This window comes from Heterodontus francisci, chromosome 7 (genome assembly GCF_036365525.1).
Source record: "Heterodontus francisci isolate sHetFra1 chromosome 7, sHetFra1.hap1, whole genome shotgun sequence".
Classification (NCBI taxonomy): Eukaryota; Metazoa; Chordata; class Chondrichthyes; order Heterodontiformes; family Heterodontidae; genus Heterodontus; species Heterodontus francisci.
The window spans coordinates 62,609,594-62,636,026 of NC_090377.1; the positions used below are offsets into that span (position 1 = coordinate 62,609,594).

Below are 26,433 nucleotides of genomic sequence, written 5' to 3' on the forward strand. Positions count from 1 at the left end.
ATGTCAAATCAAAAATGTGTCTAACTCAGTCTTAAATATATTCAGACTCTGCTTCCACCGCCTTTTGAAAAAGAGAGTTCCAAAGACTCACGACCCTCTGAGAGAAACAATTTCTCCTCATCTCTGTCTTAAATGAGCGACCCTTTATTTTTGAACAGTCACCCCTAGTTCTAGATTTTCCCACAAGAGGAAACATCCTTTCCACATCCACCCTGTCAAGAACCCTCAGGATCCTATATGTTTCAACGAAATCACCTCTTACTCTTCTCAACTCCAGTGGATACAAGCCTAGCCTGTCCAACCTTTCCTCACAAGACAACCTGGCCATTCCAGGTATTACTCTAGTAAACCTTCACTGAACTGCTCCAATGTATTTACATCCTTCCTTAAATTAGACCAATACTGTACACAGTTCTCCAGATGTGGTCTCACCAATGCCCAGTATAACTGAAACATAACCTCCCTTGCTGACAATATAAAAATAGGTGGGATGGCACGCTGTGATGAAGGCACAAAGAATCTGCAAAGGGATATAGATAGGTGAAGTGAGTGGGCAAAAACCTGGCAGATGGAGCTCAAATGTGGGGAAGTGTGAGGTCATCCACTTTGGTAGGAAGAATAAAAAGGAAGATTATTTAGATGGAGAAAGACTACAAAATACTGCAGTACAGAGGAATCTGGGTGTTCTTGTACATGAAACACAAAAGTCAGCATGCAGGTGCAGCAAATAATTAGGAAGGTAAATGGAATTTTGGCCTTTATTTCTAGGGGGTTAGAGTTTAAAAATAGGGAAGTCTTATTACAACTGTACAGGGTGTTGGTGAGGCCACACCTGGAGTACTACGTACAGTTTTGGTCCCCATATTTAAGGAAGGATATACTAGCATTGGAGGCAGTTCAGAAAAGGCTCACTAGGCTGATTCCTGGGATGAAGGGGTTGTCTTATCAAGAACGGCTAAACAAAGAACAAAGAAAATTACAGCACAGGAACAGGCCCTTCGGCCCTTCAAGCCTGCGCCGATCCAGATCCTCTAGCTAAACATGTCGCCTATTTTCTAAGGGTCTGTATCTCTTTGCTTCCTGCCCATTCATGTATCTGTCTAGATACATCTTAAAAGACGCTATCGTGCCCGCGTCTACCACCTCCGCTGGCAACGTGTTCCAGGCACCCACCACCCTCTGCGTAAAGAACTTTCCACGCTTATCCCCCCTAAACTTTTCCCCTCTCACTTTGAACTCGTGACCCCTCATAATTGAATCCCCCACTCTGGGAAAAAGCTTCTTGCTATCCACCCTGTCTATACCTCTCATGATTTTGTACACCTCAATCAGGTCCCCCCTCAACCTCCGCCTTTCTAATGAAAATAATCCTAATCTACTCAACCTCTCTTCATAGCTAGCGCCCTCCATACCAGGCAACATCCTGGTGAACCTCCTCTGCACCCTCTCCAAAGCATCCACATCCTTTTGGTAATGTGGCGACCAGAACTGCACGCAGTATTCCAAATGTGGCCGAACCAAAGTCTTATACAATTGTAACATGACCTGCCAACTCTTGTACTCAATACCCCGTCCGATGAAGGAAAGCATGCCGTATGCCTTCTTGACCACTCTATTGACCTGCGTTGCCACCTTCAGGGAACAATGGACCTGAACACCCAAATCTCTCTGTACATCAATTTTCCCCAGGACTTTTCTATTTACTGTATAGTTCACTCTTGAATTGGATCTTCCAAAATGCATCACCTCGCATTTGCCCTGATTGAACTCCATCTGCCATTTCTCTGCCCAACTCTCCAATCTATCTATATTCTGCTGTATTCTCTGACAGTCCCCTTCACTATCTGCTACTCCACCAATCTTAGTGTCCTCTGCAAACTTGCTCATCAGACCACCTATACTTTCCTCCAAATCATTTATGTATATCACAAACAACAGTGGTCCCAGCACGGATCCCTGTGGAACACCACTGGTCACACGTCTCCATTTTGAGAAACTCCCTTCCACTACTACTCTCTGTCTCCTGTTGCCCAGCCAGTTCTTTATCCATCTAGCTAGTACACCCTGGACCCCATGCGACTTCACTTTCTCCATCAGCCTACCATGGGGAACCTTATCAAACACCTTACTGAAGTCCATGTATATGACATCTACAGCCCTTCCCTCATCAATCAACTTTGTCACTTCCTCAAAGAATTCTATTAAGTTGGTAAGACATGACCTTCCCTGCACAAAACCATGTTGCCTATCACTGATAAGCTCATTTTCTTCCAAATGGGAATAGATCCTATCCCTCAGTATCTTCTCCAGCAGCTTCCCTACCACTGACGTCAGGCTCACCGGTCTATAATTACCAGGATTTTCCCTGCTACCCTTCTTAAACAAGGGGACAACATCAGCAATTCTCCAGTCCTCCGGGACCTCACCTGTGTTTAAGGATGCTGCAAAGATATCTGTTAAGGCCCCAGCTATTTCCTCTCTCACTTCCCTCAGTAACCTGGGATAGATCCCATCCGGGCCTGGGGACTTGACCACCTTAATGCCTTTTAGAATACCCAACACTTCCTCCCTCCTTATGCCGACTTGACCTAGAGTAATCAAACATCTGTCCCTAACCTCAACATCCGTCATGTCCCTCTCCTCAGTGAATACCGATGCAAAGTACTCGTTTAAAATCATCACCCATTTTCTCTGACTCCGCGCATAACTTTCCTCCTTTGTCCTTGAGTGGGCCAATCCTTTCTCTAGTTACCCTCTTGCTCCTTATATATAAATAAATGCTTTGGGATTTTCCTTAACCCTGTTTGCTAAAGATATTTCATGACCCCTTTTAGCCCTCTTAATTCCTCGTTTCAGATTGGTCCTACATTCCTGATATTCTTTCAAAGCTTCGTCTTTCTTCAGCCTCCTGGACCTTATGTATGCTTCCTTTTTCCTCTTTGCTAGTCTCACAATTTCACCTGTCATCCATGGTTCCCTAATCTTGCCATTTCTATCCCTCATTTTCACAGGAACATGTCTCTCCTGCACGCTAATCAACCTCTCTTTAAAAGCCTCCCACTGTGGGAGCCTCCAACCTCCAAATGTGGATTTACCTTCAAAGAGCTGCTCCCAATCTACATTCCCCAGCTCCTGCCGAATTTTGGTATAGTTAGCCTTCCCCCAATTTAGCACTCTTCCTTTAGGACCACTCTCGTCTTTGTCCATGAGTATTCTAAAACTTACGGAATTGTGATCACTATTCCCAAAGTAGTCCCCTACTGAAACTTCAACCACCTGGCCGGGCTCATTCCCCAACACCAGGTCCAGTATGGCCCCTTCCCGAGTTGGACTATTTACATACTTCTCTAGAAAACCCTCCTGGATGCTCCTTACAAATTCTGTTCCATCTAGACCTCTAACACTAAGTGAATCCCAGTCAATGTTGGGAAAATTAAAATCTCCTATCACCACCACCCTGTTGCTCCTACATCTTTCCATAATCTGTTTACATATTTGTACCTCTATCTCACGCTCGCTGTTGGGAGGCCTGTAGTACAGCCCCAACATTGTTACCGCACCCTTCCTATTTCTGAGTTCTGCCCATATTGCCTCACTGCTCGAGTCCTCCATAGTGCCCTCCTTCAGCACAGCTGTGATATCCTCTTTGACCAGTAATGCAACTCCTCCACCCCTTTTACCTCCCTCTCTATCCCGCCTGAAGCATCGATATCCTGGGATATTTAGTTGCCAATCATGCCCTTCCCTCAACCAAGTCTCAGTAATAGCAATAACATCATACTCCCAGGTACTAATCCAAGCCCTATGTTCATCTGCCTTACCTACTACACTTCTTGCATTAAAACAAATGCACGTCAGACCACCAGTCCCTTTGCGTACATCATCTGCTCCCTTCCTACTCTTTCCCTTAGTCACGCTGACTTCATTATCTAGTTCCTTACAGGCTTTAGTTACTACCTCCTTACTGTCCACTGACCTCCTCATTTGGTTCCCATCCCCCTGCCACATTAGTTTAAACCCTCCCCAACAGCGTTAGCAAAAGCACCCCCAAGGACATTGGTTCCAGTCCGGCCCAGGTGTAGACCGTCCAATTTGTAATAGTCCCACCTCCCCCAGAACCGGTCCCAATGTCCCAAAAATCTGAACCCCTCCCTCCTGCACCATCTCTCAAGCCACGCATTCATCCTGACTATTCTTTCATTTCTACTCTGACCATCACGTGGCACTGGTAGCAATCCTGAGATTACTACCTCTGAGATTCTACTTTTTAACTTGGCTCCTAACTCCCTAAATTCTGCTTGTGGGACCTCATCCCGTTTTTTACCTATATCATTGGTGCCTAGGTGCACAACGACAACTGGCTGTTCACCCTCCCTCTTCAGAATGTTCTGCAGCCGATCTGAGACGTCCCTGACCCATGCACCTGGGAGGCAACATACCATTCGGAAGTCTCGTTTTCGACCACAGATTAGGTTAGGCCTTTAGTCATTGGAGTTTAGAAGAATGAGAGGTGATCTTATTGAAACATATAAGATTCTAAGGGGGCTTGACAGGGCAGGGTAGATGTTGAGAAGATGTTTCCACTGGTGGGGGAATCTCGAACTATGGGACACAGTTACAGAATAAGGGGTCACAAATTTAAAACTGAGATGCGAAGGAATTTCTTCTCTCAGAGGGTGGTGAATCTCTGGAATTCTCTATCTCAGAGAGTTGTGGAGGCTAGGTCACTAAATGTATTTAAGGAGGAGGTAAATAGATTTTTGAAATCTCGGGGAGTCGAGGGTTATGCGGAGCAGGCCCAAGAGAGGAGTTGAGGCCTGGGACAGATCAGCCATGATCTTATTGAATGGCGGGGCAGGCTTGAGGGGCTGAATGGTCTACTCCTGCTCTTATTTATGTTCTCCCTACTTTTGTATTCAATTCCCCTCGCAATAAATGATAACATTCTATTAGCTTTCCTAATTACTTGCTGTACCTGCATACTAAACTTTTGTGATTCATGCACTAGGACACCCAGATCCCTCTGCATCTCAGAGCTCTGCAATCTCTCACCATTTAGATAACATGCTTCTTTTTCTGTCAAAATGGACAATTACACATTTTCCCACATTGTACTCCACTTGCTAGATCTTTGCCCACTCACTTAACCTATCTATATCCCTTTGTAGCCTCCTTATGTCCTCTTCACAACTTATTTTCCTAATTATCTTTGTGTCATCAGCAAATTTAGCAACCATACCCACTATTACTGAGATATGAGCACACAATAAACAATTAGGAAGGCAACTGGTATGTTGGCTTTTGTTACAAAAGGATTGGAATGTGAGAGTTAAGAAGTCTTACAATTATGCAGCATATTGTTGAGGCCACACATGGAATACTGTTTACAGCTCTGGTCTCCTTACCCAAGGAAACACACTTGCCCTAGAGAGAGTGCAATGAAGGTTCACTAAACTGGTTCCTGGGATGAGAGGATTGAATAGCCTAGGCCTTTGTTCCCTGGATAAAATTCTTAACAGGCTTGACAGGATCGATCCTGACAAAATGCTCCCCCTGGCTGGGGAAATCTAGAACAAGAGGCCACTGTCACAGAATAAAGGTCGGCCATTTAGGACTGAGCTGAGGAGAAGCTACTTCACTCAAAAGTTGTGAATCTCTGGAACTCCCTACCCAGAGAGTATATTCAAGACAGAGGTTGATAGATTTTATTAGGTACCAAGGGAATTAAGGGCTATGGGGATAGTGCAGGAAAGTAGTTGAGTAGAAGATCAGCCATGATCTTGTTGAATGGCAGAGCAGGCTCAAAAAGCCAAATTGTCTCGTTCAACTCCTATTTCTTATGTTCTTCTGTAATTTTGGGGATGTACAAAATGCAAAAAAAGGGTAAGCTAGATAAATGTAATGCCTGGAGGAACTTCTACCCATCACCAAAATTAACTTTACTTGTAACATGTTCAGGTTAACTTCCATAGAATATGTGACTGTTAGCTAGTGCAATATTAGGAAATATTTCAATAGTAAAGCATAAACGGAACTCCCAAACAATATTTCAATTATATTAAGAAATGCTTACTTGTAAAGAGGGAGCATTATTGGCAATTGTCTTGCAATATGTGGGGCAATCTCAAGTAAGTTGGCACGTTCCCGGAGTGCTTCTTTCACTAGTTTATACTATAAAAGGAAAATAATTGAATATTGCAGTTATTGATGTAATTTAGTGACTGTGTAAATGTGCCTGAAAAGAATGTAGACAGATTAGCAGTTTGTAGCTGTGAATACATTTGCCAATAAACAATGAATATTCATTTCATGATAACATAAGCAAGAAATAATACATAGTCTTGTAGAATAAACAATGCTAGGCTTGTTTATTCTAAGAGGAATGTTATTATTTATACCTGTTCATAATCTAAATTTGTGAATGCTTTCTGTAGATATCGTACTCCTCCATGGATAAGCTTGGTGCTTTTGCTACTGGTCCCAGAAGAGAAATCCTCTCTCTCTATTAATGCAGTTTTGAGACCTAGGCATAAGAAAAATGAATCTCTGTCGTTTATTCTAAGTTACACCACTTGTACAATATTTCACATATCATTTAAAAATAAAAAAATGCTTTTCCTTCAATTGAAGACTGTCTTCGCCAAACAGAAATTAGCTAATAGAGTACATTTTCCTCTTCCGTGCATTTTCTGAATTCTCATTGGGTGCAGCACAAGGACGAGAAGCAATCATTTTTCCTGGCCCGGGCCATTTATACGGCCAAAGGGAACTCCCAACACCATCCCAATGGGATCAGGATGGCAATCAGGATCTTCTGTCACCAGCTGAACAGCTGCCAGAACATCCCAAGGTCTAAAGATCATCCTGCAGGGAAGTGGGGAATACTGCTAAAATTGTAAATAACTACTTCTCTCTGTATTCATTTTCATGCTGCCCTATAATAAATAGGGACCCTCACAGATTTGTGTTATCTAGGGGTCCCAGCACAAACCCCAATGTCAGGCTTCTTCAGACATCCTTCTGCTGGAGCATCCAATGGTGTGACAGACAAAGAAGAATGAGAACAGTTCCTCTTACATTATTACTATGCTAATGTTGGGATCACGCATAAGTCAGGCACAGGGCCAGTGACATGCTGGGGGAATCCTGGAGAATTTTTTTTTTGTGCTTGAGAATTGAACATTACCCATTGTTTCAGGGAAGAAGAATGTTGACCAGGATGTTTATAATATGATAGTTTGTGTAGAGTATGAAATTATTTTTCCACTTTAGACCATCCTGGTTTTAAAGAAACGACTGTATTTATTTCATTCACTGGTGTAACATTTCCAAATTTGGCTATTTTAATTTAAAAGAAAATATAAATCCCTAACCCAACTGTACACTTTTAAACTTCTGACAGTTATTTTATTAAAATGTTTTCTCATAGTGTTACGACCGACCACTCCTGTCAAAGCCCCCAATCAAAATATACGATTCTGATTGTGGTGGGACCAACGCACTGTTAATTCAATCCCGTCGCTCCACAGATCAGCTAACATATCATTTAAAACTTTCCAAATTAAAGAAAGACCCAGCCAAATTGTACCATCTATTAACCCCCAAATGAGGCTAACCAAACCAAGTGTCTTTAAATCAATAAATTAACTCTCTAATTAGAAGAACTAAATTCTTAAACACTATGAAGATATAAACAACATTTAAAATAGAAAAAATTAGAGTCCTTGCAAATTTACAGTACAATGCTGCTTGAAGTCCTCACAGGATGTTGCTTGAAGTCCTTACATGATGTTTGTTGAAGTCCTCACAGGATGTTGCTTTCCTTCTCCAGCGAATTTCAACAATTAACGACTTGCAAACACTTTCAACAGAATCAATCTGACTTTAGAGTTTTTGAGGGATAAAAGATTGTCATAGTCTAACTTTCCTTTCTTCAACTGAAATTACCAGCGATCTCTGTTTTGGCTTGGTGTTATTAGAATTCTGAGAGATAATAATTAAACAGACTAAAATCCTCTTCCTTCAGTTTAGATGGTTGAGAGCTCTTTTTCCAGGTGCTGTCATCACAGCTGTGTCCTGTCTATGTGTTCTGTTGGAACAAACTGTCTTCAACCAAAGCCAGTTCAAAAACTGAATTCTAACAAATGTATCGTATGAGTCTCACTCCCAGTGGCTGTTTCCATGGTATCGAGAATGAACCCTTTGAATCGTAATCTCCAAATGGCTGTTTCTAAGGCAACGAAAATGCACCCTCCTATAACTCCTGAGGCTTGCTGGTTCTTAAAGCAATATTGATCCTTTGCAAGCCTTAAAGGCAAAGCGCATATTCCCGTAAAAGAAACTGCAGGACCATGACAATAGTTAATTTCAAATTTTCAAATTGTTTACAGTTCTGCTGCAATTATCAAAGAGCAGCAATATTCCTTCAATGCGGGGAACATTTTAGAAAATTTATTCTCGGAATGTGCAGTTCTTCTCAAGGTCAGCATTTATTGTTCATCCTAAATAGCCTCTAAAAGATGATGTCACAATTTGACACATCAGAATGACTTGTAGGGCCTCTTCAGAGGGTAGTTTAGAGTCAAATACATGTTGTGGAACTGGAATCACACATAGGCCAAAACAGGTTTCCAAAACTTTTATTTCCTTATTTTTAAAATCTGAATTCAAAATCTCAAACTACAATGGCAGGATTTGAATTCTCGTTCTCTGGATTATTAGTTCAGTATGATAACCAGTACACTACCATACCCCTATGAGCTTCATGGCCGAGCCTCAGCACCTAGAGAGCAAACAACATAATTTTGACACTAAAACAAAAGAGAGATATTTAGGTCTTTAACTATTTTCATTTTAATAAAGGATTCATATATGTAAACATTTACCATAGTAATTTAGATTGGGGATTACCTTCAACTCACAGCAATGTTTGCCAAAATCTATCAAGAGCTATTAATCCAAGTTTTCTGTACATGAGTAGGTTGAATATACCATTGATCTTTTCTGATTAATCTTTTTTCTTTGAATCAGAATTAAGCTTAATGGGAATTAAATATGACTAAACTGCTCTGTGGATTTCCTACATGAAAAGGAAGAAATGCTGGTACGAAATTCATCCTCTTCATCTCTGTTCCACTGGTTATCTTGATAAGTTACAGTATTTAAAGATATGTTGGCTATTGTACAAATAGAGGATTGATAGAAACACAATGAGGCCAGCTTTGAAAAAAAACTTATAGTAGTTGCTCGTGAGGCTATAAGCACTAAGTATGGGCTATTTTCACCGCAAAAGTATTTTGTCTTATGCATATTTCCAAATGTTTACTGCAGATTATCTCTACCGGAACATCCAATGATCTGGCATAGAGGTACAACGTCTGATGTAAAAGATATTCTTATGTGCCAATCACATTATTGGAATAATAATCAGAACTGTAAACTGCCAGAAATAAATGTAAAAGTGTTAAAAAAAAAACTATTTACAACAAGATGCCTCTATGATGGCAATAGCTCTTTTCCATTTTTGCTTTTGCAATGATATGCAACAGAAGTATAAAGAATTAAGAATTGATTTTCAAAATATCGGCATTGCAAAGTAATTTGAGGATTTTTTTTTGTAAATTGTTGCACATAGGGTACCTTTGTAACCTGCTACAATTTCCTTAGGGCATTAAAGAGTCAGCTACATTATGAGTCAATGGTGTCACATGCAGGACAGACTGGGTAAGACTGGCAGTTTCCCTTCTCTGAAGGAAGGTTATTAGTGAGCCTTTTGAGTTTTTAACAATAATCTGGCAGTTTTAATGATCATTTTTCTTTGTGCTCACCCACACATTTATTGAATTCAGTTATACAACTTGCTGTGGATTGACCTTACAACCTCTGGGTTGCTTGATTTCTATCATAACCACTACTTTACCTAGCCCCTAATTCAGTAATAATAACTTCACTTATAAATTATTGCAACCTTCTGAACTATTGCTACTATTAACTCCTTTCGAAAAAAGAAAACTTTTCTGAAAAAATGAGTTTTCATTTCTTACACTCAGACCCAACCAAAATGTCTCAAATTATTGGGCAAATTAAGCAAATTCCTTATATGCTGATTTGGTCAAATAACTCGCCAAAGCAGTGCCTTTACTAAGTTTGGCCTATTCCAAATTAACTATCTGCCACAAGAGAGAAGTGGGTTTGACTTTTTTTTTTAATTTGTTCTCGGGATGTACATAATACTGGCAAGGCCATAATTATTGCCCGTAGCTAGCTGCCCAGAAAAGTTGGTAGTGGGCCTTCTCCTTGAACCACCTGCAGCTCTTGTTGGAACGGTACTCCCACATGCAGTTTGGCTGTAATTCCAGGAATTTGGCCCAATGACGATGTAGGATTACGCCCAACTCAGGATAGTGTATGACTTGGAGGTGATGGTGCTCCCATGCTCTTGCTGCCCTTGTGAATTTCACAACTTGAACAGTTTCCCCTTGCAATCATGTATAACACACATTTCCTTCAGAGGGACTATATTCTCAGGACTATGGAAGTGGTAATGTTACTCACAAGTCTAACATAACACACTGTTAATGTAAATATGGACTGAACATGCATTACACAGACCTTTTAGAAATACGTAGCGGGTACATTGGTAATGATACACAGTGTCTTTTCACACAGTGATTTGATGAAAAGGACAACAGTTGATCTGAAGACGATCAAACCTAGAATTAATATGAATATTTTGCACCAGTGAATGATGCACCACACTACAGTCTCATGATTTTCACTTGCTTTATTTCTTTTGATATTGCATTGACATGCATTTAAAATGAACATATTATTTGCAGTGAACAATTAGGCGATCTCAGAATACTTTTTCCAGCAGTGCATGTGAACTGCAGTTATAGCAAGAAAACAGTTCGACGTGGGGTAAATAAGAAATGTAATTTGAAAGGTGTGGAACTCAAATTAACACAAGCAATTAGTTCTACTTGGTCATGGTTCCAAATCAATGTAATGTAATTAAGAGTTATTCTTTTGAAGAAAAGCATTACATACAACACATGGACAATGCACTGCTAGGCAGCAGGAAAACAAATAAGATTGTGGACAGCAACAAATTAAATTATGCCCATGTGCTCTCGTGATTCGTAAAGCACTCTCCAACAGAAATTCTTATATAATAGGATTATAAATGTAAAGCTAATAGGCACTGCGTCTTTGTCAGCAGTTTCGGATTTAATTAATTTCAAGAAAAATTAAAAGGAGGATTGTATCTATGGGAAGTTCACCCTGTTTGAATGAAGGCCCTTTTTGGTCTTCACACTGTTCAGAAACTCAACTAAATACACATTAGTACTCAGCCAGTAAAATAGTGAAAGAAAAACACTCATTTACACGATTTTTGATACTGTTCACTGATACCCCATTAGCTGAGGAACTCCTCAGTGTGAACACCTCTACAGTTGCAGGAGGAGGGAGGAAGGAGGAGGAAGCGGAACTATACTGATCCTTCAAATAACAAAGTTAAGAGTTTTTAAGTGTTATGTTAACGGGAGGGGAAACACACGAACCTTTACACACAGCATTAAAAAAAGTTAAGTCCAGCTATGCGTTTATGTAAATTTAGATCACTTTAACAGGGTGCTTTATTTTTTAAAAGCTACAAAATAAATAAACTATGTGCTAATGGCCCCAAAAATGTATGATCCTGCATCGCCACTATAATCACTGCTAGGCAGGACTTCTGTCTACTAACCCCAGGTGTCCCTGTACCATTTCAGTACCATTTGAGTAGCACAAACAACTGTAGAGCCCATTGGGTGGAAGTGGGTGGGGGTGCATAGATCTGACCAGCCACTGGACAAGGGTGCTGGCAGGTCCAAATGAAGAAGCTATCAGCAACATAGAATTGGCCCTTTCCAAGGAGGCCAGTTTGGTGAGCTCTGTTTCCACCACACACTATATATAGGAGTATAGTGCACTGGGAGCACCAACAGTTGAACTGGTGAAAATTCTGAAAAACTGCTTTAAACTGCCTTTCCTGCCTTCTTTTCAGGGAGCTGATGCAAGAATTAGCCCTTTTCCACAAAATAAATCCTGGCATAACAAAAATTAGGCAGTGACCCAAATGAGTCAAACTTTAATTTCTGCTCTCATTGTTCAATAACATCTCCAGTTCACGAAATAACCCTAAAAACCCCAGGGAGGTTAAGGGCGAATGGCTTATAAATTGGATTCAGTTGTGGATTAGGCATAACGCAAGCACCAAAAGTCCAATATGGTGGGCAGCATGTACCCATTCATTCTGTAACAGAAGTGCTTCACCTGCCTTTTTAAAAAAAATTATGATTCTGCAGATATCCAGGGTGTCTGTCTGAAACGGGCATCAAACCCTTTGCATATGCAAATAGGGGGCCTAATTCCTGTTTGAAAACTCCATTCCAAAATTTAATTGTGCAACCGTAGCATATGCCATACATGCTGTAATCAGTTTATTTGGGTTCTTAATGAGCAATGGGTTGCCAACTGAACAATGGGCTGCTTTTAAAGAGGAGATAGCTCAAGTACAGTCAAGGTACATTCCTGCGAGGGGCAAAGGTAGGGCAAACAGATCCCCAGAACTCCCTGGATGATAAAAAAGAGTTTGAGTGTAAGATGAAGCAGAAAAAAAAAGCATGCATATGACAGATGTCAGGTGGATAATACAATTGAGAACCAGGCTGAATATAGAAAGTTCAGAGGGGAAGTGAAAAAACAAATAAGAGAAGCAAAGAGAGTATGAGAAGAGTCTTGCAGCTAACATAAAAGGGAATCTAAACGTATTCTATAGGCACATAAATAGTAAAAGGGTGGTAAAAGGATTGTGGCCGATTAAAGATCTAAAAGGGGATTTACACATGGAGGTAGAGGGCATTGTTGAGGTACTAAATGAGTACTTTGCATCTGCATTTACCAAAGAAGAAAATGTGATGCAGGTCATGGTGAAAGAGGAGGTAGCTGAGACACCGGATGGGCTCAAAGAGGAGGTGTTAGATAGGCTGGCTGTACTTAAAATTGATAAGTCACCAGGACCAGATGAGATGCATCCAAGGATAGGGAACGGTGAAAATTGCGGAGGCACTGGCCATAATCTTCCAATCCTCCTTAAATACTTCAATCACAAAATTTTCAGAACACCAACGATAGGAAATTTGAAAGAGCAAAGCTGTCAGTTGAACAATCAGTTTACAAAATGCAGAGGATGAAAGAATTACAAATGTTACACCCTTGTTCAAAAAGGGTGCAAGAACAAGCCCAGCAACTACAGTAACTACAGCAGACGGGATGGGAAAATATTTAAAACAACAACAACAAGAAATGCTGGATTCACTCAGCAGGTCTGGCAGCATCTGTGGAAAGAGAAGCAGAGTTAACGTTTCGGGTCAGTGACCCTTCTTCGGAAAATATTTAATTGGGGGAGGGGGAATTACAATGCTATCAGGCAGGAACTGGGGAGCATAAATTGGGAACAGATGTTCTCAGGGAAATGCACGACAGAAATGTGGAGGTTGTTTAGGGAGCACTTGCTGCGACTGCTGGATAGGTTTGTCCCGATGAGGCAGGGAAGGGATGGTAGGGTGAAGGAACCTTGGATGACAAAGATGTGGAACAGCTAGTCAAGAGGAAGAAGGAAGCTTACTTAAGGTTGAGGAAGCAAGGATCAGACAGGGCTCTAGAGGGTTACAAGGTAGCCAGGAAGGAACTGAAGAATGGACTTAGGAAAGCTAGAAGGGGACATGAAAAAGTCTTGGCGGGTAGGATTAAGGAAAATCCCAAGGCGTTCTACACTTATGTGAGGAACAAGAGGATGGCCAGAGTGCGGGTAGGGCCGATCAGGGATAGTGGAGGGAACTTGTGACTGGAGTCGGAGGAGGTAGGGGAGGTCCTAAATGAATACTTTGCTTCAGTATTCACTAGTGAGAGGGACCTGGTCGTTTGTGAGGACAGCGTGGAACAGGCTGATATGCTCGAACAGGTTGAGGTTAAGAGGGAGGATGTGCTGGAAATTTTGAATGATATGAGGTCAGATAAGTCCCCGGGACCAGACGGGATATACCCAAGGATATTACGGGAAGCAAGGGAAGAGATTGCTGCGCCTTTGGCGATGATCTTTGCGTCTTCACTGTCCACTGGAATAGTACCAGATGATTGGAGGGTGGCAAATGTTGTTCCCTTGTTCAAGAAAGGGAATAGGGATAACCCTGGGAATTATAGACCAGTCAGGCTTACATCGGTAGTGGGCAAATTATTGGAGAGGATTCTGAGAGACAGGATTTATGATTATTTGGAAAAGCATAGTTTGATTAGAGACAGTCAGCATGGCTTTGTGAGGGGCAGGTCATGCCTCACAAGCCTTACTGAATTCTTTGAAGATGTGACAAAACACATTGATGAAGGAAGAGCAGTGGATGTGGTGTATATGGATTTTAGCAAGGCGTTTGATAAGGTTCCCCATGGTAGGCTCATTCAGAAAGTAAGGAGGCATGGGATTCAGGGAAAGCTGGCTGTCTTGATTCAAAATTGGCTGGCCCATAGAAGTCAGAGGGTGATAGTAGATGGAAAGTATTCAGCCTGGAGCTCGGTGACCAGTGGTGTTCCACAAGGATCTGTTCTGGGACCTCTGCTGTTTGTGACTTTTATAAATGACTTGGATGAGGAAGTGGAAGGCTGGGTTAGCAAGTTTGCCGATGACACGAAGGTTGCTGGAGTTGTGGATAGTGTGGAAGGCTGTTTTAGGTTGCAACGGGACATTGACAGGATGCAGAGCTGGGCTGAGAAGTGGCAGATGGAGTTCAACCTGGAAAAGTGTGAAGTGATTCATTTTGGAAGGTCGAATTTGAATGCAGAATACAGGCTTAAAGAAAGGATTCTTGGTAGTGTGGAGGAACAGAGGGATCTTGGGGTCCATGTCCATAGATCGCTCAAAGTTGCCACCCAAGTTGATAGGATTGTTAAGAAGGCGTATGGTGTGTTGGCTTTCATTAACAGGGGAATTGAGTTTAAGAGCCGTGAGGTTATGCTGCAGCTCTATAAAGCCCTGGTTCGACCACACTTGGAATATTGTGTTCAGTTCTGGTCGCCTCATTATAGGAACGACGTGGAAGCTTTAGAGAGGGTGCAGAGGAGATTTACCAGGATGCTGCCTGGACTGGAGGGCATGTCCTACAAAGAAAGATTGAGGGAGCTAGGGCTTTTCTCATTGGAGCGTAGAAGGATGAGAGGTGACTTGATAGAGGGGTACAAGATGATGAGAGGCATAGATAGAGTGGATAGTCAGAGACTTTTTCCCAGGGTGGAAAGGGCTATCACCAGGGGGCATAATTTTAAGGTGATTGGAGGAAGGTTTAGGGGAGATGTCAGAGGTAGGTTCTTTACACAGAGAGTGGTGGGTGCTGCCAGCGGTGATAGTAGAAGCAGATACATTAGGGGCATTTAAGCGACTCTTGGATAGGTACATGGATGATAGTAGAATGAAGGGTAGGTAGTTAGTTTGATATTAGAGTAGGTTAAATGTTCGGCACAACATCGTGGGCCGAAGGGTCTGTACTGTGCTGTACTGTTCTATGTTCTATGTTCTAATATAATAAGAACAAAATACTGCAGGTGCTGGAAATCTGAAATAAAAACAGTTCTGATGAAAGGTCACTGACCTGAAATGTTAACTCTGCTTCACTCTCCACAGATGCTGCCAGACATGCTGAGTACTCCCAGCAACTACAGCCCAGCCAGTTTAACATCAGTGGTGGGAAAGCTTTTCGAAACGATAATTCGGGATAGAATTAACAGTCACTTGGACAAATGTGGATTAATTAAGGAAAGCCAGCATGGATGTTAAGGGCAAATTGTGTTTAACTAACTTGCTTGAGTTTTTTTGATAAGGTAACAGAGAGGGTTGAGGAGGGTAATGCACATGGTTTTGGTGTACATGGGCTTCCAAAAGGCATTTGGTAAAGTGCCAAATAACACGCTTGTCAGCAAAATTACTGCCCATGGGATAAGTGGGACAGTAGCAGCATAGATACGAAATTGGCTGAGTGACAGGAAAGAGAGAGACAGGAAACAATGAATAGTTGTGAACTGAAGCAAAATACTGCGGATGCTGGAAATCTGAAATCAAAATAGAAAGTGCTGGAAATATAGTTCTGATGAAAGGTCACTGACCTGAAATGTTAACTCTGCTTCTCTCTCCACAGATGGTGCCAGACCTGCTGAGTAATTCCAGCATTTTCTGATTTTATTAGTAGCTGTGAATGGTTGTTTTTCGGACTGGAGGAAGGTATATAGTAGGGTTCTGCAGAGGTCAGTGTTGGGACCCCTGCTTTTCTTGATATATATTAACGACTTCGATTTAGGTGCACAGGGCACAATGTTAAAATGTGCAGATGTCACAAAACTGGAAGTATTGTGAACTGTGAGAAGGACAGTGATAAACGTCAAGAGGACATAAACAGGCGGACAAGTGGCAGATGAAATTTAGTGCAAAAAAGTGTGAAGTGTTCGTTTTGGTAGGAAGAATGAGGACAGATAATATAAACTAAAGGGTACAATTCTAAAGGAGATGCAGGAGCAGAGGGACCTGGGGATATATGTGCACAAATCATGGAAGGTTGCAGGGCAGGTTGAGAAAGTGGTTAATAAAGCAAATGGGATCCTAGGCTTTATAAATAGGGATAAAGAGTACAAACACAAGGAAGTTATGATGAACTTGTATAAAACACTGGTTTGGACTCAACTGTAGTATTGTGACCAATTCTGATTACCACACTTCAGTAAGGATGTTAAGGCATTAGAGCAGGTGCAGAAAAGATTCATGAAAATGGTTCCAGAGATGAGGAACTTCAGTTCCGTGGCTAGGTTGGAGAAGCTGGGTCTGTTCATCTTGAAGAGGAGAGGTTTAAGAGGAGATTTGAAAGAGCTGTTCAAAATCATAAGGGGTCGGGACAGAGTAAATAGGGTGCAACTGTTCTCATTGGCGTAGGATCCAGAACCAGAGGACATCAATTTAAGGTGATTGGCAAAAGAAGCAACGGAAATATGAGGAAAAAAAAAATTTTCCGCACCAAATGGTTAGGATCTGGAAACCACTGCCTAAGAGTGTGATGGAGGCAGGTTCAATCCAGGCATTCAAAAGAGAACTGGATAATTATCTGAAGAGCAAAAAATGGCAGGGCTAAAGGGAAAAGACAGGGGAGTGGGACTATGCAAGGTGCTCTTACAGAGAGCTGGCACAGTATGTGGAGCCAAATGCCTCCTTCTGTGCTGTACCAATTCTATGATACTATTAATCAATAGCTAAATCAACCATGCTTAAAAAGGTGCAACCCAGTTTCTAGGCTCATATGTCCAATTACGTGATGAGACAAGGAATGATTAAACAAACAAATCTTACTGATTGTACTCACTAGGGTATCTATGGGATGTAGCAGTCCAGCCACGATCTTATTAAATTGCAGAGCAGGTTTGAAGGGTTTGAATGGCCTATTCCTGCTCCTACTTCTTATGTTATGTTCAAACTAGACAAACTGTTAAGTGGGAGCTTTCCTGGCCTATGATGCAAAGTGAATGCTTTTGGCTTAACATCGTTCCGTAGACCACATTTCATTAACAGATTTCACATATATTTTGTTTACATTCTGAAAATGTTATGTTTAGTCAAAATTACTTAAAATTAAGCAGATTCCATGAAAACTCTTATTCTTTTAATTAGATCACTGCATGGGACTGCATGATACCGTGAGCTGAGGCAAGGACTCACCAATGCAGTTTTTCAACTGATTGTTCAAATGAAAGCTTTGCTCTTTCAAATTGCCTACTGTTGGTGTTCTGACAGTTTTGTGATTAAAGTAATAGCAAGAGCATAGAGCTGAAAGAAGCAGAGTGGCAATTTTTTTTTTTAAATACGTATAATACCAATGTGCTCTGTGTGGCTCCACTCAGGCACACAAGGAAAGTATGCTAGAACCCAGAAGAGCCAGTTCAATAATAAAGATTACTTTCCATTTCTAAAGTGCTTTAAATTCACAGGAATGTAGTCATGCTCCTACATGACAACAGTGACCACTCATCAAATGCATTTAATTGGCTGAAAAATGCTTTTAGACCTCCTGAGATCATGAAAGTAACTGTACAAATGAAAGTCTTCCTTTTTTTAAGTCCATATTTGACTATCCACTTCATATCTGTGGTACAATTTTATAGCCAGTACCATGTGAGCTACTTAAAACCAAAATCAGTGAGAAAAACCTTGACGTCAGTATGTGAAGCAAGTAGGAAAACAAAACTTTGGGTTCAAAAATCAAACCATACATTACCTATCAAGAGAACATGAAAGAGACAGCTTAAGATAAATGCACTGTTCTTTATGAAAGTCCCAGCTTTCAATTACACTCAAGCTCTTAGTTTATAAGTCAATGTATGAGAGATCAATACAGACACATTAACACAGAAAATCATGAGAACTTTATACATGCTTTTTAAATTAGAAATACTTACCCCTAGTAACAGCATCTAAAGCACAGCCAGATCCTGTTGCCCCTCCCCCAATAATAAGGACATCAAATTCCTTAGTGGTCTTTAAGGTGTACAGTTGAGCTTCTCTTGATGGGAGGTCATTCTGAGGATACTGTCTGTTCAGCAGTCCTGCTGCCTGAACATAAGAAAGGCGGGCCTGTGCAATTAAAATGGAGCGACAATGAAGCAAGACTTCAGAGAATTTTCCAGTTGTGCCCAATTAAAGATACTGAGATGAGAGCAATAGAGTTAGGACATAATTTTGACAACATTCTTTCAGCAGATATGAAACATGTTCATTCACAAAAATCCAACTTTATATTCAACATTATCATTTATAAAGTCATTTTCTATTTTATTTTACACCTGGTATTATTTTCAAAGTACCCAACAGTGAGTAACAATAAAGATAAAGAAGTGAATCGGCTAACTAAATTATGCTCTCAGGAATTATCTTAAATCTGAAGTTAACATCACCCATAAAATAAATTGTACATCATTCAGAGTAGCAGGATGGTTCAACTGTTCTTTTGACCAGAAAGAAAACAATGGCTGGAATCTGCTGGGGGGAATAAAGCATGCGAACAACGCATGCCATTAAGGTAAATAATCAGCCAGCAACTTGCAACGAGAAAAAGATACCCCAAGAGTTGTAAATTGCCACAAGTTACTTGATGATATGGTATGTTGTCTTTAATCTCCCCATGAGTTTCACGAAGTTGCTGTATTCGCACGTTATTTGCCCATTAAATTCGACACAGGAAGTTGAGTCTGGCAATTAATAGTGCAAGTTACCTTTCAACAATATGATAATTGTTAATGGCTGCCAATCAACTCCTCTGGCCCAGAAAGTGATCAATTAAAATTGGAGTCTCGATCTTTCAGGTAGTGAACTGTAGTTGGAGATTTTCGAAATGTCAAATTTTTAATTTAAATGTTTTTTCTTACTTTTTTTTCTTACTTTCTTTTATTTTGTCCTAATACAATCTTTTTCTCCCCATTTCTCTATTCTTGATTTTTGGCATTGAATTCACCAACCCTAATTCACCCACCATTTCAATGCTTCCTCCACTTATTTCATAATCCTTTAGTCTCACTAGTTAAGAAGGCACACAGCTGGTCCCATCGTTCACCAAGGTCCCAGGTACCCTGTTGCCCTCACTGCACCATTATCAGCTCACACTATGAGGAGGAAAAATATCTGACCTGAAGGCTGCAGGAAAAAAAAAAATCTAACTAGACTCTGAAAATTCCAGCCCGATGTAACATAACACTTATGTGTTATCACATGAAAGGAAACACCACTTCCAGCATGATTATTAAATTGATATATTAGAAGGGAAGTGTGGGGTGCAAGAAGTTAAACTTGCATTACATCACAGAAATAAAAAAAGATTCCAATCCCTCTCCAACAATGTAGTTAACACTTCAGAATTTCAGACACCCCCCATATACAGTCATGGTACACTCTAATGTTTGTAACAAAAGGTTTTTTCACTAAACTCGTACTTGTGCAAATAGCAAATTGTGAAGCTTATTATGGAACAATATATCACATCAAGCCTGTGACACCTCTTTGGTGGAACTATCCAACTAATCCCATGCCCCTGCTCTTTCCCCATAGCCCTGCAATTTTTTTTTCCCGTCAAGTATTTATCAAATTCCCTTTTTAAGGTTACTACTGAATCTGCTTCACCACCCTTTCAGGCAATGCATTCCAGATCACAATAATGCTCTGCATAAAAAAAATCCTCAAAATGTTTCCTTGTGTCACCTTTGAATCTTTTGCTTATCATCTTAAATCAGTGTCCTCTGGTTTCTGCCATTGGAAACAGACTAAATAAAGAGAGATATCAAAACCATTCATGATTTTGAACACATCTATCAAATCTACACTTAACCTTCTCTTCTCTAAAGAGAACAGCCCCAGCTTCCCCACATATATGGCAACATCATTCCTCACAATAAGGTAGCGATTATTTAGATATTTTCTTTCCATGCTAATATCAGTCATGTCATTAAAGCCAAATCACTGTCATTTCTAAGTTTAACAAACTTTTAAAATTATTTTGTCTTGATCAACAGATTCCATTTTACATTAAAAGTGCTTATTTCTTTAAGAAAACTAGAAAATGTAGGTGTGACTAAAAATTCCATGATTGTTTTGTATTTTCTACAGCAGGCTTGTAGATTCTCACATTTAAGTACATATAATTATTAAAAAATAAGAGGGTTGGAAAGCCATATTAATGATCAGTTCACTTTGGTTAATTTCCTGCACAAAATCTCACACTCCAAGGGGAAAGAAAGAAGTTTAATGATGACTAAATGTTTTATTCAAATCTGCACACAGAACTCATACTGAATGATTATATCAATTTTGCTCCTGCTGGAACACAATTAGACTTGCAAATTCCTGAACGTACAGTATCAAGACATTTGCAATTCGGAGCTTAACAGCAAACGAGACCTATTAATTATCATCCACTTCCAAAAAAGTGCATATTTAAAGACGGCAGACAATTAACAGCCAGGTTGTCCTGTAATCACAGTTTCAGCTTAATGCAAGACTTCATGCAAATTACTGTACTAGACAGGGATTTCATTTGTTTTCTCATTGGGGTTACTTTCAGATCATGTTCTCTTATTAAAGTCTCCAGTACTTTAAAAAAAAATGCACCAGGCTGCAATGAATTTAATAAAGAGTATACCCATGCACACAAGCCACTGATGATTTGATAACAGTACAGTTGTGTACATTCAAAATTTGAATATGATGAAAGAATGACAAGATTTACTTTCTTGTACAATAATGAAGAACATTAAAATGTATTTAATGAAATAATCGTAATCACTACTGCATTAACAACTGCCCTGATTTTAATTCCCTACCACCAATTACAAAGCTGGCTGGGTGTGGGGTAGTGGGGGGCGAGGGTCAGTTAAAATGAAGGCAGCAATTTACCCATCTGATATCGCTGCCTTCCCGCTGTGTCCCAATATTAACCTGCTCTTTTAAGCAGGCAAAAAGGACACCCACCCAAGCTGTCAGGGCCTTATTCAAATATACAGATTGGGTCCAGCTGATGTGAACAAGAGCCGATCTGCAAAATTAGTTGGAGGCCTCAGCAGGGGAGCAGTGATAGATGGCTTCTCTGTCAGGTCAAACCTGACAGCCCCACTGGGAAGCTTTGGTCCTCCCTTGCCTTTAGATCCCCACGATTGCATCCAGAGATGCACTTAGCAGACTGCTGCCTATTGATCCCACAGGTGCACAGCTGGGGCCTCCCAGTTTCCCTCATGCTGGCCAGGTGTAGGCTGGAGTCCCAGAACATTTATGGTAATGAGGCCCTGTTAGAATCAGCTGGTTTGCCATGCCCCAGACTCTCTGGGTACACTGCATGCTTCTGAATGCACTGATCACCACCCCAACCTTTTTAAAATTGGGTCCAGAGTCTCTAACTTACCACTTTTGCATTCATTGCATGTTTTACCAGGACACATAGAACCATAGAAAAAGTATAGCACAGAAGGAGATCATTCAGCCCATCGTGTTTGCACCAGCTGAAAAAACTATCCGCCCAAACTAATCCCACCTTCCAGCACCTGGTCCATAGCCTTGCAGGTTACAGCACCTCAGGTCCATGTCCAGGTAACTTTTAAAAGAATTGAGGGTCTCTGCCTCCACGACCATTCCTGGCAGTGAGTTCCAGACAGCCACCACCCTCTGGGTGAAAAAGTTTCCCCTCCTGTCTCCTCTCATCCTTCTAACAATCACCTTAAGTCTGTGCCCCCTGGCAACTGACCTCCCCGCCAGGGGGAACAGGTCCTTCCTGTCCACTCTATCTAGGCCCCTCATCATTTTGTACATCTCAATCAAGTCACCCCTCAGCCTCCTCAGTTCCAAGAAAAACAAACCTAGCGCATCCAACCTTTCCTCATAACTGCAACCTTCAAGCCCTGGCAACATTCTTGTAAATCTCCTCTGTACTCTCTCCAGAGCAATTATGTCCTTTCTGTAATGTGGTGACCAGAACTGTATGCAATACTCCAGCTGTGGCCTAACCAACACTCTATACAGTTCCAGCATCACAACCCTGCTCTTGTACTCTATACCTCGGCCAATAAAGGAAAGCATTCCATATGTCTTCTTCACCACTCTATCCACCTGTCCTGCCACCTTCAGGGACCTGTGGACATGCACTCCAAGGTCTCTCACTTCTTCTACCCCTTTCAATATTCTCCCTTTTATTGTATATTCCCTTGCTTTATTTGGCCTCACCAAATGCAATACCTCACACTTCTCTGGATTGAATTCCATTTGCCACTTTTCCACCCACTCAACCAAAACATTGATATCATTCTGGAGTCCATGGCTTTCCTCCTCACTATTAACTACATGGCCAATTTTTGTGTCATCAGCAAATTTCACAATCATGCCACCCACATTTAAGTCCAAAACATTAATATATACCACAAACAGCAAGGGATCCAACACTGAACTCCGTGGAACACCACTGGAAACTGGTTTCCATTCACAAAAATATCTGTCGACTAGCACCCTTTGTTTCCCATGTTACCACCCGGTGAGAAAGGTATCCTGGAGTCCCTCTCAGCCTTCACGTGGTCTTACCGTAACTGGGTTTAATTTTAAACACACCATTTTTTTTAGCTCCCCACTTTCCAATTATAAGGCAAAGAAACCAGCACAAACAAGTTTTCTTAGGTTTAAACAAGAAAAGTTGAAATTTAAACTCTAATTTGGTTGACACCTACGGATACACGACATGCCCACACTAGCGTGCATATGAGATACACACATGCAAATAGAGACAGAAAAGAGAAGAAAAATAAAATGGAAACGTTTGAGGCAATATCTGAAGAGCTTTTGTTACAGTTCTTCAAACTCACTATAGAATCCTTGATTGTAGGCAGATCTTGCTTTTCGTTGGGGCCCAGTATTCTTCTTAAACATTGTTTGCTGTAGTAGACTTTTCTTTCTTGGGGTTCTTGTGTCTTCAGTGGATTCAGAGGCTTGTGAGAAAGAGATGGGAGCAGACAGGAGAGATCTCCTCAGTCTAGGAGCAAACAGACTTTCCCTCTGAGTTCAAATTGTTTGTACAATTCAGAAAAACCCAGGTTGCCAAGCAGGTCAGTCATGTGACTAACTGGTCAGACCATGTCTTGGATTACAGCATTCTGTGGAATGTTCCTCTTATACACAATACCTGGTGATCAAGATCCATTGTGGATTGAATGTGTCAGGGAATGGTACTTTGTCCTTCCAATCACCGTCTGTTAATATGCAAATGTCTTTTCCAGCCATGGCTTATCTGTTTAACAAGTCCTTTCTTCACTCCAGTAACAGTTTAACATCAATGTTCATAACAAAATTAATATGCATCATTCTTGGCAGGTGGGGGCCCAGCATGACACCTGTCACTGAGCCAATTCTGGATCCAACCTGCCACCTTCCCCTGTATCCCATGCTTTCATTTTACTGACCAGTCTGCTATGTGGGACCTTGTCAAATGCCTTACTAAATTCCATGTAAACCACATCCACTGCACTACCCTCCTTATCACTTACACAAGAAAGTCAATCAAGTTAATAAGACATGACCTTCCCCTAACAAATCCATGCTGACTATCCCTGATTAATCCGTGCCTTTCTAAGTGATAGAATCTATTCTGAGGGACAGGATAAACTAACAATTTACCCACTGCCGAGGTCAGACTGACTGGCCTATAATTACCTCGCTTATCCCTCGCACCCTTTTTAAACAATGGTACAACGTTCACAGACCTCCAATCATCTGGTACCTCGCCTATACCTAGTGACGATTTGAAGATGATCCTCAGCGCATCCACTATTTCCTCCCTGGCATCCTTTAACAACCTGGGATGCAATCCATTCGGCCCTGGTGATTTATCCACTTTCAGGGATGTCAGACCCTCAAGCACCTCTTCTCTCATTATGCTTATCGTATCTAATATTTCACACTCCTCCTCTTTAACTACAATGTCTGCATCAACCCTCTCCTTTGTGAAGAAAGAGACAAAAAATTCATTAAGAACCTTGCCCACATCTTCTGCATCCACGCATAGGCTCCCCTGTACATCTCTGATAGGCCCTACCCTTTCCCCAGTTATCCTCTTGCTCTTAATGTACTGATAAAACATCTTCAGGTTTTTCTTGATTTTACCTGCCAATACTTTTTCATGTCCTCTCTTTGCTTTTCTAATTTCCTTTTTTACTTCACCCAAATGGACTGCAGCGGTTCAAGAAGGCAGTTCACCACCATCTTCTCAAGGGCAATTAGGGATGGGCAATAAATGCTGGCCTGGCCAGCGACGCCTACATCCCATGAATGAATAAAAATACTCTTTCTACACTCCTCTAGGCTTTCTAAAGTATTAAGATATTTGTGATAGTCATAAGCTTTCTTTTTTTGCTTTAACGTACCCTGTAATCTTTTAGATAACCAGGGGGCTCTAGATTTGGCAGTACCACCGTTAATCTTTGTGAGGACATGCCTACACTGTGCCCATAGTATCTCGCTCTTGAATGCCTCCCACATACAACAGAAAGAAGTAAAAAGCAAAATTATTAGCATGGGGGGACAGCAATACAGATGCAATAATATAGTTATCATCCCAGAATGTTGCAAAACAAGCTTTTACAAAATGAGGAAATGCAGAATGTCCACAGTGTAAAACACGACCAAGGTTAAAAAGATTAGAAAAAGATGAGAAATAAGCATGTAGGTATTTCTTTGCTTGGAATTTTAAAACTTTAAATGGGACACCATAAATTTTTCCATTAAATTTTCAAACAATTCTTCCTTTATTGTAAATTATCAACACTACATTTCAGCATGTTTGAACCTTTGAGAATTACAATGTACCATTTGGCACTGTTCCTACTTCAATCTTGTGTCTCGGGAAGACAATAAATGTCATTATTGTAGATGTGCGAATTAAAATGTAGGTTCTGTTAAAAGACACAATAGTAGCATGTAGTAAATAAGTTAAGTCCTCCTATGTAGTTAAGCTTTTGAACTTCAAAAAACAAACACTTCCCTCATCCAAAATTGCTCCACATGATGAACACATAGAAAATAGTTTCTACAACCAATTGGATTTACTTAGCACCTTCAATGAAGCAAAATTCCATACGCACTTCAGAGTGAGGTACACGTAACAAGTAGAATTTACGATTAAGTTTTTGACAGTGGGGAGAGATGTATATAGCAAGGTTGAGGGCTTTGGGAAGAATGTGCATAGGGGAGGCTGAAGGTGGAGCAGTGTGAGCTGGCTAACAGAATAGCAAACAGTGTGGGCTAAAACATAAGGCTACAGGAGATCACAGAGATAGGGTAAGGCAAGGCTGCACACGGATTTCCAAAATGATTATATTTAAATCAATGTGTCGGGGTACTGGGAGTGAGTGGAGCTTCACAAGTGATAGGTGAACATGAATTAGCATGGTACAGGATTCAAGCACTGGAGCTTTCAATGAGCTGGAGTTTGTGTAGGGTGGAATTTGCAAAGCTGGTGAGGAGAGCATTGGAGAAGTCAATGACAAAAGGTGTGGATAAGGTTTCATCAGTGGAGGCAGTGAGATGTTACAGAGGTTGAATTAAGTGATCTTGATAATGAATAGGATACAGAGTTTGAAATAACACTATGTTGTGCAACATCAGACTCATCTTGAGGAAGCAGCCAATGTGAAAATGCAATCAGGGACAAATATATGGAGTTTTGTTAGAGCCAAACACTATGACTTTGGTCTTACCAATGTGAAGCTGGAGAAGGCCCTGGCTCAAGCATAGTTTGATAATGGACAGGCAGTCAAGACAGCACATCAACAGCCACACAATTGAGGTTA

At 40.9% G+C, this 26,433-nt stretch overlaps 1 protein-coding gene across 4 annotated transcripts in view; it reads right to left on the minus strand.

The window, feature by feature from the left end:
• The window catches only part of gpd2 (glycerol-3-phosphate dehydrogenase 2 (mitochondrial)), a 166,403-nt gene that overhangs the window by 80,376 nt on the left and 59,594 nt on the right, over positions 1–26,433 (minus strand). For all 4 annotated transcript variants that reach the window (XM_068035296.1, XM_068035298.1, XM_068035297.1 and 1 more), the window contains 3 exons: positions 18,526–18,700; positions 6,399–6,523; positions 6,074–6,171 (listed from right to left, as the gene is read on the minus strand). In XM_068035296.1, the coding sequence (XP_067891397.1) occupies positions 6,074–6,171; positions 6,399–6,523; positions 18,526–18,700 (398 nt within the window). The remainder of the gene's footprint in view (positions 1–6,073; positions 6,172–6,398; positions 6,524–18,525; positions 18,701–26,433) is intronic.